At 40.5% G+C, this 12,802-nt stretch overlaps 1 protein-coding gene across 3 annotated transcripts in view; it reads left to right on the top strand.

The window, feature by feature from the left end:
• The window catches only part of pparab (peroxisome proliferator-activated receptor alpha b), a 33,618-nt gene that overhangs the window by 12,048 nt on the left and 8,768 nt on the right, over positions 1-12,802 (top strand). For all 3 annotated transcript variants that reach the window (XM_085359396.1, XM_085359398.1, XM_085359397.1), the window contains exons 2-4: positions 4,396-4,645; positions 6,814-6,977; positions 10,858-10,996. In XM_085359396.1, coding sequence (XP_085215522.1) covers positions 4,438-4,645; positions 6,814-6,977; positions 10,858-10,996 — 511 coding nt within the window. In that variant the 5' untranslated portion in view covers positions 4,396-4,437. The remainder of the gene's footprint in view (positions 1-4,395; positions 4,646-6,813; positions 6,978-10,857; positions 10,997-12,802) is intronic.

Genomic DNA, 12,802 nt, shown 5'->3' with positions numbered 1-12,802 from the left:
TTTAGTTTTAGCTATTTTAGGGGGATATCTGTATGTGCAGGTGACTATTACTGTGCATAATTATTAGGCAACTTAACAAAAAACTAATATATACCCCTTTCAATTATTTATTTTTACCAGTGAAACCAATATAACATCTCCACATTCACAAATATACATTTCTGACATTCAAAAACAAAACAAAAACAAATCAGCGACCAATATAGCCACCTTTCTTTGCAAGGACACTCAAAAGCCTGCCATCCATGGATTCTGTCAGTGTTTTGATCTGTTCACCATCAACATTACGTGCAGCAGCAACCACAGCCTCCCAGACACTGTTCAGAAAGGTGTTCTGTTTTCCCTCCTTGTAAATCTCACATTTGATGATGGACCACAGGTTCTCAGTGGGGTTCAGATCAGGTGAACAAGGTGGCCATGTCATTAGTTTTTCTTCTTTTATACCCTTTCTTGCCAGCCACGCTGTGGAGTACTTGGACGCGTGTGATGGAGCATTGTCCTGCATGAAAATCATGTTTTTCTTGAAGGATGCAGACTTCTTCCTGTACCACTGCTTGAAGAAGGTGTCTTCCAGAAACTGGCAGTAGGGCTGGGAGTTGAGCTTGACTCCATCCTCAACCCGAAAAGGCCCCACAAGCTCATCTTTGATGATACCAGCCCAAACCAGTACTCCACCTCCACCTTGCTGGCGTCTGAGTCGGACTGGAGCTCTCTGCCCTTTACCAATCCAGCCACGGGCCCATCCATCTGGCCCATCAAGACTCACTCTCATTACATCAGTCCATAAAACCTTAGAAAAACCAGTCTTGAGATATTTCTTGGCCCAGTCTTGACGTTTCAGCTTGTGTGTCTTGTTCAGTGGTGGTCGTCTTTCAGCCTTTCTTACCTTGGCCATGTCTCTGAGTATTGCACACCTTGTGCTTTTGGGCACTCCAGTGATGTTGCAGCTCTGAAATATGGCCAAACTGGTGGCAAGTGGCATCTTGGCAGCTGCACGCTTGACTTTTCTCAGTTCATGGGCAGTTATTTTGCGCCTTGGTTTTTCCACACGCTTCTTGCGACCCTGTTGACTATTTTGAATGAAACGCTTGATTGTTCGATGATCACGCTTCAGAAGCTTTGCAATTTTGTGACTGCTGCATCCCTCTGCAAGATATCTCACTATTTTTGACTTTTCTGTGCCTGTCAAGTCCTTCTTTTGACCCATTTTGCCAAAGGAAAGGAAGTTGCCTAATAATTATGCACACCTGATATAGGGTGTTGATGTCATTAGACCACACCCCTTCTCATTACAGAGATGCACATCACCTAATATGGTTAATTGGTAGTAGGCTTTCGAGCCTATACAGCTTGGAGTAAGACAACATGCATGAAGAGGATGATGTGGACAAAATACTCATTTGCCTAATAATTCTGCACTCCCTGTAGAGAAAGCATATAATAAGTTGGTAAGATAGGAACTGTGGTACTACATGAGGAAGTCAGGAGTGGCAGAGGAGTATGTGAGGGTGGTTTGGGAGATCTATCAGGACAACAAGACCGTGACGATGTGTGTGGTAGAAGTGGCAAAAGGGTTCAAGATGGGGTGTGATTACATCAAGGATTGACTCTGAGCCCACTCTTGATTGCATGGTGATGTACAAGCTGACAGATGAGGTCAGGAGTCTCTGTGGACTGCAACATTTGCAGGCAACATTGTGATGTGTAATGAGAGTAAGGAGCACATGGAAGAACGTTTGAAGAGGTGGAGGTGGAGAGAGGACAGGAGGAATGAAAGTCAGTAGGAGCAAGCCAGACTATGTGTGTGTGAGTAAGAGGGAGACAGGTGGAAAAGTAAAAATGCAAGGAGGTAGATGCGTTTAAACAGGGTGAAAACTGGGTGGAGTAGGTGGAGATGAGTGTCAGGGGCAATTGGTGATGGGGAGATGGCAGCAAGGCTTAAAGGGAAGTTTGGTAGTGAGGCCTGTTATAATGTATGGTTTGGAGACAGAGGCACTGACAAAAAGGAGGTGGCAGAGTTAAGATGCTCAGAATTTTATTGGGAGTGACCAGGATGGGCCTTAAGTCCTTAAGGCGGGCAACTCATCGGGAGTGGTTTGCAGAAGCTTGGAACTTGGAAGTTAGAGGCAAGGCTGAAATGGTTTGGACTTGCACAGAGGAAGGATGGTGGATATATAAATCAAAGATAACGATGGAGCTGCCAGGCAAGAGTACAAGAGAGAAGTTTCATGGATGTAATGAAAGAGAACTCGCAGAGGGTTGGTGTGACAGAAGAGGATGCTGGGCATAGAGTAAGATGCAGACAGATGATTCGCTGTAGCAACCCCTACCGGAAGCACCAGATAGAAGAAAAGAGCAAGATCATATGTATAACCAGTTTAGTTTTTTTATGTCTGCCTCACTGAAGACAAAACGGTATGCAAATGATCTCTGTAGTCAGTGTGGGTATGTAGCCCCTCTCTCTTCTCAATATAACCACCAGTACTTAACAAACTAAAGGACAAGTTCAAGTTAAACTCTAGGCAGTCAAGTGTTAAGGCGAGGATTGGCTGAGAACATCCAGCAGCTGCTGTCTTGTGGTCATATCCTCACCCTTATCTCACTGTCACCATCTTCTTCCCCTTGTTTCATGTCCTTAGCATGGCCTGATGGAATGAACTTACTAAAGATTGACCCACTTTACAAAGTTGAATTATGCGATTGGGGGTCCATTCCCAATACCATTCTTACGCTAAGCCTAAGAAGCAACTGTGTAGCTCCTCCCAGCATCCACTGTGCAATTCAGCAAAGTTTCATCCATCTATACGCCATAGAGGTGGGAATCACCATACATCCCACAATACGATATTATCACAATACTTAACGCACGATACGATATTATTGCAATTTTTAAAATATTTTGCGATATTCAGATTCTGTACATAAAGGTAAACTTTATCAATATTCATTTTATCTAATATCAAAGTCTCACACTCAGTCTTTCTCTCATTTCAGTCAGTTTTATTGTTGACAAACTGAACGGTTTATATTACAGTCTAGTCCAACTTAACTGAATGCAACCATCTGGTACAATTATAGCTATTCTGAACTATGCAATTTATGAAAACTATGCAGCCCATTCAGCAACTGAAGAACTTGAAAGTAAATTAAAATAAAATATAATTTTACATTAAATAAAAAAGTTTTAAACTTAATTAAAATAAAACATGTCTTAAATTAAAATAAGTAAACTGTCATGTTTATTGCTGCCAAAAAACAAGTTAAACACATTTGGACAGTGAAGGAATGTCAGGATTCTTGCTCAGAAAAAGGATCAACATGCTCTGAAGTCAGAGTTCCAGTCCACAAAAACTTTTTTTGTAACAAAATCGATTTCTGCTGTCCCTGTATCGATACATTATTAGCAAACAAAATATCACGATACTACACAGTATCGATTTTTTTCCCCCACCCCTAATACGCCATGCCAGTCTCTTATGTGTCTTCTAGCCAACCTCAGACTCAGCCTTCCTATTACAGCACAGCCTATAGCTGGAATAACTGTCCTACATTCGTGCCTCCACATGTCTTCAGTCTATATTTCTACCCTCAGTCTTTGTCTTATTTCAGCACTAAGGTTTTGTGTGGATATAGTTACTCTACGTGCGGTGAATAGCTAAGGGGAGTAGAGAGGCCCGTGTTGTGTCATAAGATACTCCGTGTGCTTCATTCCTTCATGGCCTGCTGACCCATGTGCAACAGCTGTTGCACATGGGTCAGCGTATTGATGGCCACATGTTGCGTCAGCCCTTCTCATGAGGCCTGAACGTGTTATTCAGAGCTGTTTTGAATCATTTGCACTGAAAGATAATGGAGTTTTACTCAGCTGTGTTGATGATGATAAAGGTACTGTTAGTGTTTGGTCTCTTAGTCTGTTGGCATACTGAGATATCTGAGCAACCTTTGGATAGAGTGCTATAAAGTTTTACATAGATGTCCACAGCGAAAGTTTAAATCCTTAGACCCCTCGCTCTCTGGCAGTCCCCGGACATTTCAGCGTCAACTCATTAACTGAGATATCTACTCAGAAGCCTTTACTTTTCTTTAGATTGCCATTTTACATTTTGTGCAGACCCTAAAAACCAAAATGACCAGAAAAAGTTGGTTAGTATTATCAAGTCAAAAAAATTCTGTTAACAATGTCTGCTAACTGCTATCCAAAAATGATAAACATAATAAGCATTATATGTCGTGATGTCGTGGCCATATTGGCAAGCTCATGTGAGCTTTATGTACAAATACAAATGTAAAAATCGGGGTGACTTTTTAATCTCTGTCGGCCAGCCCGTGTTTGTATTTGACCTCTTTGACCTCTGTTTGTTTCCCTTCCCTTGCACCCTTGTCCTTGGTCTCCAGTTTGATGAGTGAGAGTGCCGCCAGCCTCCTCCCATCACCACAATGGTCGACATGGAGACCCATTACCATCCCCCCTCTCCCCTGGAGGACTCGGTGCTGGGCAGTCCCCTGTGTGCTGATGACGATTTCATGGGTAGCATGGAGCAGCTCCAGGACATCTCCCAATCCATCAGCGACGACGCTTTTAGCTCATTTGGTGTCCCAAAATACCAATCCTCCAGCAACGGCTCTGATGGGTCCACCGTCCTCGGTAAAATTAAGTGTGATTTCTTTTTGTTTACAAAGTTACAGTCAGACCATGAATGGTTTGCTTTCTCGCTCTGGTTTCACAATGTCCCAGCACCTCAGTGTAATCTCCTTGCCATTCTTGTTGTTGTCAAACCAGGAGTCCTTCAGTTTAGCCCCGTAATCCCTATTTTGCTCCAAATTGAGGTTTAGATAAGAAACTCACTTTGGCCTTTTTAACTTTTTTCTCTTAAAAGGCTGTACTACATTATCTGTTATCTTAACAAACTTTTTCTCAGTCTCCTCTGTCCAGACTAAAACACTTCCTAATGATTTGAGAAATTGCCCTTTTAGCGATTGGTGTGATATCTGAGTCTCCTGAGAGATTTCCTTTCTTTCCTTCAGTATTTCCACCGTTTTTCCATTTTTCTCCTCTGGCCTTATTCACCTATCATCCTTGTGACTCTCTAGTTTTACCTCTTTTTTTCCTTCTCCTTCCAGCCTTTCTCTTTGCCCCATATCCAACAAGGAATTTACACATTCCTAAACCACCATGCAAAACCTATCAGGAAACATCCAATTTTCTTCTGTGTTTCCTCCTGAATAGACTGGGTCTGGTAAATTTACATGCTTAAAAAAGAAGAAGAAATGCAACAAGTGAAGGAGCTGTGAAGAGTACATGTAAGACAGGGAAGAAGGGGGGGGGGGGGTGGAAGAGCACTGAGCATCGGAGAAACATTTGATGACATCACGGAAAAGGCAGTGTGAGGGTGCATGCGATTTATGGGTGTTTAGGAGCACAAACACGGTGAGAGACAGGAGCAGAAACTCATATGCTTTCACTCTCTGCTCTCAGTCAAAACATGTGCACTTGCCCCAAGCTGGAACACAGCTCACTGCCAAATGCTGCTTATCCCTGTGCTGGCATCTATCGCCAAAACTCATGTGGCTTGACTTAGTGCCACTGTTTTGTACCATTTCATCTGCGCTATTTGTGTACCAAGCAAGTTCTACCAACCACGTTCCCTTTGCAGTGTGGAAATGGAAAGCTGTTGGCAACACGCAGCAAACCCCATGACCTGTCATCCATGACGAGGATCTGTAATAGTACTACATAATGATCCTATGTTTGTGACAGGCAGTACATCACAGCGTGTTAATATCTGTAAGTAAATGCTGTGATGGAACGGGCTGTCCTAATTGGGTCATAGAGGTGCAACTGTGCTTCAGATTCACCGGCTCTTTGGCAGAGAGAGGTGAATGTGCAGATGTCAATGATCATATGTAGTTCAAATTTCTCAAGCTTTCAACTTTAGACATAGGATGAGGCGGCTCTGTGAAATGTACATTTTTTTGGGTCAAAATTTTGTGCAGTGCTTTTATCGAGAGATCGAGGGATTTTCAACATAGCATTTCTAAATATACTAGTTTTCTTTAGAAATAATTATTTCTATCTGCACACAATAAAAGAGCAGAAAAAGAATTGTCTCACAAAGCAGGAGATGGATATAGAAAGTTATCACAGCATTTCCAGGTGAACAAGAATTGGAGTGAGAAGTATCATCAAGAAATTCAAAGAGCCACAAAGTACAGGACAAGCCTGGCAGAGGTAGGAAGTGAAAGATTTCAAAGACTCTGAAAGAAAACTAGTGAGAAATGTGTTTGAAGACCCCAGAACAACTGCCAAGACACTAGCAAGAGACGTAGCTAAGTCAGGATCTGTAGTCTCAAAGAAGACAGTCACCAGAATCCTGCACAGGAATGGACTGAGAGCTTGCAGACCAAGAAGAAGAGACACCCTAAAGCCAGACTGAAGTATGCGGGCAAACTGGAAGCGCTACCTTTGGTCAGATGAGATGAAACTAGGGTTTTGTTTGTGTGTAAAATAATGCAAGGATCCAAAAACTAGGATTTTTGGAAAAGCATTTTCTTTTCATTTTGTGACCTTCAGACACTCGGCCACTTCTGTCTTTGGTTCTCAGTGATTCCGTCTTCTGTACAAGTTTGTGAATATTCATTTCATTTTAGTTTTTTGTGCCATTCCTTACTTCAGTTAAAATTATAATAGCATTTGTCGACAAATAGTAAAAAACCCAGATCTTTTTAGTTACCATTAAATATTAGTGTCATTTAGAGCAATATATTATTATATATCAGGAGAAAATGTAATCATGTGCATGCTTGTTTTATTAGATGCGCTTACGCCAGCATCCAGCCCATCATCGGTTGTTTACGGCGTGGTGGCTGGCCAGGAGGAATTGTCATCTTCATCCACATCACTGAACCTGGAGTGCCGAGTGTGTTCTGACCGCGCCTCGGGCTACCACTACGGAGTCCATGCCTGCGAGGGCTGCAAGGTGAGATAAAGATTTTTGTAAAATAAAGAAGAAGTGCTCTGAGAGCGCACACGGCAAGGCAGCTCACTCTCTGGACAGTATTTACTTTTAAGAGAATTGTGTTGTATTTTTTTATACATTCATTTTGTTTTCTTCGGTCTTTTTTAAATGCACTTAAAGACGTTTATAGTGCTGTAAAAACAAATGTAAAGTGCAGGCTTTTGTTATTTTCCTTTTTGAATTTAATATGCTTGACATACTCAGATTTTGAGTGTACAGTATTCCCACGCCACACCGCGGTTCACGTTTTGCGGACTCTCTACAATCCCGGATTTATCTATAAATTTATATCACGGGAATTTTGTTAAATCGCGGGTTTCTGCAGCCTATAGGTATACTGTGCCGCTGCACATACAAATGTTTTTAAAATACGTATGGATGTATCTCAAAAGTGTTTAGGAGGGTAGAAAAGTTTTATAAGAGTGTGCGGAGGGTTTTTATGGTTTTAAATATATAAAAATAATAAAATAAACATGGTTTTTACATTCTAGAACGTAACCCCTCGGATAATTGCGGGAGTACTGTAATTAGTTTTTTCATATGTGCCTACACTACATGTGTAGCATTCATGCAATTGTTGTATAAAATTCCTTTAAATGTTTAATAAATAATGCAATGCTAACAAAGTCAAAACTCCCTTGGCGAATGTAGCTATTGTCGAAAAAGTGGTTCTGTCATTATGCTCGATAGACTTCATAGGTCCTTTTGCCAGATGAGCGCACTCATCTTTTCACCCTATGCCCTGCTTAATCTTTACCACCAATATCCATCCAATCTCCTTCCCCATACGGCACCCTCAGTGAGGCACAGAAAGCCAGCTTAACCCACTTTAACCAGTTTCAATAGAGTAAATTATTTCTTATTTTTAGGTATAACACTAAAAAAAGAAGGAAAAGCCAGACTGAATCCAGGTGCAGTGTGTGTCTTGTGACTAATGATGGCTTATAACAACATCGTAAATGTCACATTTGGCCTTTACACATGGTTGCTTATTAGTCATTCAGTTAATTGTTTACCAGTTGTTGAAGAGGAAACCAAGGCCGTCTTAAGATAAACTAAGGGTCAAAGACGGTGTGACTTGAGATGTTTTTCAGCTACTGCTGGCTGTCACTTACTTCAGGTAAACGATCTGGAAGACATGGCGATTAAATCGGGGGACGTCTGTACTTCTGCGCTCTGTAAATACACTTAACTTAGATGTGTCAGCCAGTGATAGAAGTGATAGAAAAACTCAGATAAAATGGAATAATCATGTTGCGTGACTGTAGATCAGTGCTTTGATACAGATGTATCTGTAGTCGATGCTACCTGAGGTCAGTCCACAGGTCAGCCAGAGTTGTTTTACAGCAAGTCTTAAGGCTGTAAAACAATAAATCAAAGGAATTTCTCCGAAGTCAAGGTAAATTTGTTCAGCCTATACCTTTAGGAAAAAGTCATGTCAGTGCATATCTATAAGAGGTGGCCTGAAAGTACTAAAGGTTAATGTTAAACCCCAAACTTTGAACATGAGTTGAATGGGAGAAGTCAACATTTCTTGATCATAACCAGAAAATCTGGAAATTGTGCCTTTAATTACAAATTTAAACAGCGTTATCCTCACGTTCTCTTAAAGCACTCAATAACTGAGAAATGATTATGTAGAGCAGGAGTTCTCACATTGCTGATGACAGCTGTGAGAAGAAAGTGAGTCCTTCTGTCACCTTGTATAATGAGCTGAGTGAGTGACTGATGACAGTGAAAGGGTTACTGGGATGTGGGAAGAAACTGTAGGAAGTATTCGAGAAATTTAATGAAATTCTGAAATATGGATGACTAAATATGCCACAATCAAAGTTACAGTTGAGGAAAAACAGCAGTAGTTTAGCCAAAATTAGAAAAAAATATGAATGAATGAAAATCAGATTTTTACTTTGTTTAACGTTGATAAAGGTTTTTCTGTTACAAGCTACTGATGATTGCACAGCCAAACCATGGAATCGAAGTCTTTATTTCAAAGATATAAGAAAGAAATGTTAATTTACAAAAGAAATAAATGAACATGAAATAAAAGAAAGCTATCATATTCACGTTTCACATCAAACTTTTAAATGTCTCTCTGCTGCAACACAGCTGAGTGAAAATGACTCATTAACAAGACTCTGTAGGACTTGACTGCATGCTAAATAAATTTAAGTGTTTGGAAAATTGTATTTCTAAAAATACTATTATTGTACCATGTTCATTCACTAATGAGCTGCTGTAACATGAATCAAATGACTGAATTGTCACTTCAGCATGTAGTCAAGTTTTTCTAATGACCTACTAATTTTATTAAGGTGTTCTGCAGCAGGAACACATAGAAAAGTTTCAGGACGCTGGCCCTCGAGGACTGGAGTCTGACACCCGTGCTTTAGGTCATTATATGCCAGGGGTGGGTAACTCCAGGCCTTGAAGGCCAGTGCCTTGCAGGTTTTAGATCTCACCCTGGGTCAGCACACCTGAATGAAGTGATTAGTTCATTACCAGGCTTCTGAAGAACTTCAAGACATGTTGAGGGGGTAATTCAGCCGTTTGAATCAGCTGTGTTGGATCAAGGACGCATCTAAAACCTGCAGGACACCAGCCCTTTAGGCCTGGAGTTCCCCCACCCCTGTTATATGTGTATAAGTTTTCATTATACAATCAAATCTATACATATATGTGCTAAATAAATATACTTATCGAATACACAGGCTTTTTTAGATTAATATATATATTAGTGCTGCCAGCGTTAATCTCATTAAAATGACGTTAAACGCCATAACCGCATTAACGTGGCAAATCTCTGTTAGCGAGTTACTGCGGATCGCCCCGTGCGTGGGGCTTCACGGCGTCAACGTGTTAAAATATCTTTATATATATATCTGTATACACTGATCAATAGTTATTTAAATACACATAGTATTTAAAAGTATTGCTTTTTATATACACAAATATCCATATTTAATGTAAAGCATGACCATTAAGCACCCTGCCTCATCCATATACTGATTTAGAAGTGCTTTTTTTTTTTTAAATATAATTTTTTTTATTTGTGTAAAAATTAATTAATTAATTAAAAAAATAAGGAGGAAACAACCATGGAAACCACCTGTTTTTGTTTAGTTCTTCTCTGATGTTTGGTCAGCGATCAGTAATAGAAACATGACCCTCACCAGTCAGGACATGGCCAAAGCCGGCATGCAGCCCACTTGAGCGAATCTGAATTTCTTTTCCATCACCGTGTTATTGTATACCTGTTTGTGTGCCAGTGTCAGGCTCAGGGTTAGTAGGTGAAAGTCAGCCGGTGTTGCGAGCTCACATGACTGTCACACGTCTGTGTATTCTTGCTCCGTACATACTCTAGCAAACTGATTGACTGAGTTTTGGATGAAATCTTTGAAGCTTGCTGTTAGCAAGTAAAGGATAAATATGTTATGAAGCACCTCCCCAGGACATTTTCCTACCCTTCGATGAACTATAAGTGCTGTTTGGTCCATCTGTTCCTTACCAAAGTTAAATATTGCTTTGTGTTAAGGTTGTGTAAACAGAAGGAAACTGGTGGTATTGCTTTGTGAACAAAGAGCTGCTTTTCCCATGATTATCGTCTTAATACAGTGGGGAGACGATAATTTTATTTCTGAAACTGGCTGCTGAACGGCTAACTTTATTAAAAGTAAAATGTAAACTTTACTCTGTTTTATTTAAATTTTTATGAACTTTCTCAAAGAATACTTCACTTTGTGTCTGAGCAGTCTGGTCAAATGAAAACACGTTTGCTTCATGTGAGCACTAATTACATTTCTTATTTTCTTTTTTTTAACCCCTCCCCTCAACCCCCCAGGGTTTTTTTCGCCGGACCATCCGTCTGAAGCTGGAGTATGACAAGTGTGAACGTCGCTGCAAAATCCAAAAAAAGAACCGCAACAAGTGCCAATACTGCCGCTTCCAGAAGTGCCTGTCAGTGGGAATGTCCCACAATGGTGAGTCCTGGGCAGTGCTTCGAGCTCAGAAGCACACATCCACACGTCCATCTTGCTTGTTACTTGTAAACACAGACTACTTAACAGAGTAGCACAGTTGTGCTGCTGCCAGGGAAGATTGAACAGGCACGTACCCACATAATTAGCACAAATAAGCCATCAGACAGTTGGGTGTTCAGATGCATGTTAAGGCAGGTCCCTAACTGACACCTAATTCAGGCGAATATAGATTTATATGTCGTCTTCATTTAACCTTTGGACAATTTCCACTCTTTTTATTCAGAAATAGACCAGAAACAAACCTGCAGATGGAAGGCACGCCCGTTCTCTGTCTTGGCAGTGCTAGTATCACATTGCATTATAATTACATTGGCTGAAACTGCTTGACCCATTTGGTGCAGATGTGCAAACAGGAAGGGAAAATCACATGACCTTGTGCGTCCCTCCACCCGATTTTTTTTATTTTTTATTTCCAGCTTGCAAATACCTGGCGCTCACTAATAGTCCGATTTTGTGCAAATTTAGCACATGGAGAACATCAGGAGAGCAAATTATTAAGAGTTTAAGTGGTTCTCACTATTGCTAATTTATCACCGTTACTAGTTCGTTGAACTTCCGCATAGTTCTATTCACTTGGACACTGAAAATAAATCTTGTGTTTTGCAGCAATAACCTCTATTTCTGTCTGTGTGTGAGGGGAGATATGCATGTTGGAACACAAGGATTTCACAATTGGAAAAGCTTAAAAGATTCCCTCCTTGGTGTGGGCTGTCTTTCTTTTAAATACAAAAATATTGTGTGAAATGATATTTACACTCAAAATATAGCACGTCATGTTGACCCTGGGCTAAGGTCATTGTGCTGATCGAAAACATGAGTGTATGTGTTTGTATGAGTGGACTTCTGCTAAAGGTATCAATGCAGCCAGTCCGTGCACACAGTGTGTAACAGCTTTGATTTCTCTCTGGAGAGATTGACCGAATATAGCCTTCTCTGTTGAGATATAGTTTAGGTTACCCCTCCTCTTATGGTTTATGTTATTGACTTCATTGAGCAAAATGTAAGCGAGTACAGGAACTTGAGGGTATGTGAGACCGTCGCAACCTTACAACCTGATCTTTGGAGGTGTGGTGACACCAGAGGACCACAGCACGGCTATTTTTGTATGTCTCTTTGTATCGATTTAGAGTCATTTACAGTAGCCACAAGTATTGCATTTTATTTTATTTTTTAAAATTTCAAATGTAAACTGATCAGACATTCAAAGTTAAAGCGTCAACAGAAAGGTGAAGAAGTTTAGAATAAAAATGGTTACATTTACATTTCAGTCTCAGCATGTAGTTTATGTAAAAGTCTTTATTTCCAAAACGTACCGTATTTCCCGGACTACAAAGCGCACCTGAATATTAGCCGCACAAGCTAAAATCAGGGGAAAATCCTGTTTTGTACATACATTAGCCGCACCTGACTAAAAGCCGCAGGTGTTTCAATGTTGACTTATCATATGTAAGAGAATATGCACAAAGGGAATTGTCAGGAAAGAGATGGCTGTTTGGAGACACACCCCTTTTATTAATATTTTGAAAAACAAGTTATGGGTACATATTTGCACATGTAGTACATAACAGTAACCTATAGCACACCAGAAAAATAGATTCGGACTACCTTTTAGGCTCAGGTGCAGTGACACGGCTTTAACAAGAAGAAAAGTCAGTCATTCACCATCTTTCTCTTCTTCCTGCGCACTAAAACCACCAAAGTCCTCTTCTCCAATGTCGGAAACGAACAGGCTCAGGATGGCTTCGT

The sequence above is a fragment of the Diplotaxodon limnothrissa genome, linkage group LG7 (genome assembly GCF_057381915.1).
Source record: "Diplotaxodon limnothrissa isolate DT_005_m linkage group LG7, D_limnothrissa_male_GT1.1, whole genome shotgun sequence".
Lineage (NCBI taxonomy): Eukaryota > Metazoa > Chordata > Actinopteri > Cichliformes > Cichlidae > Diplotaxodon > Diplotaxodon limnothrissa.
The sequence above is the reverse complement of the archived record's forward strand: the minus strand, read 5'-3'. Positions and strand labels throughout refer to the sequence as shown.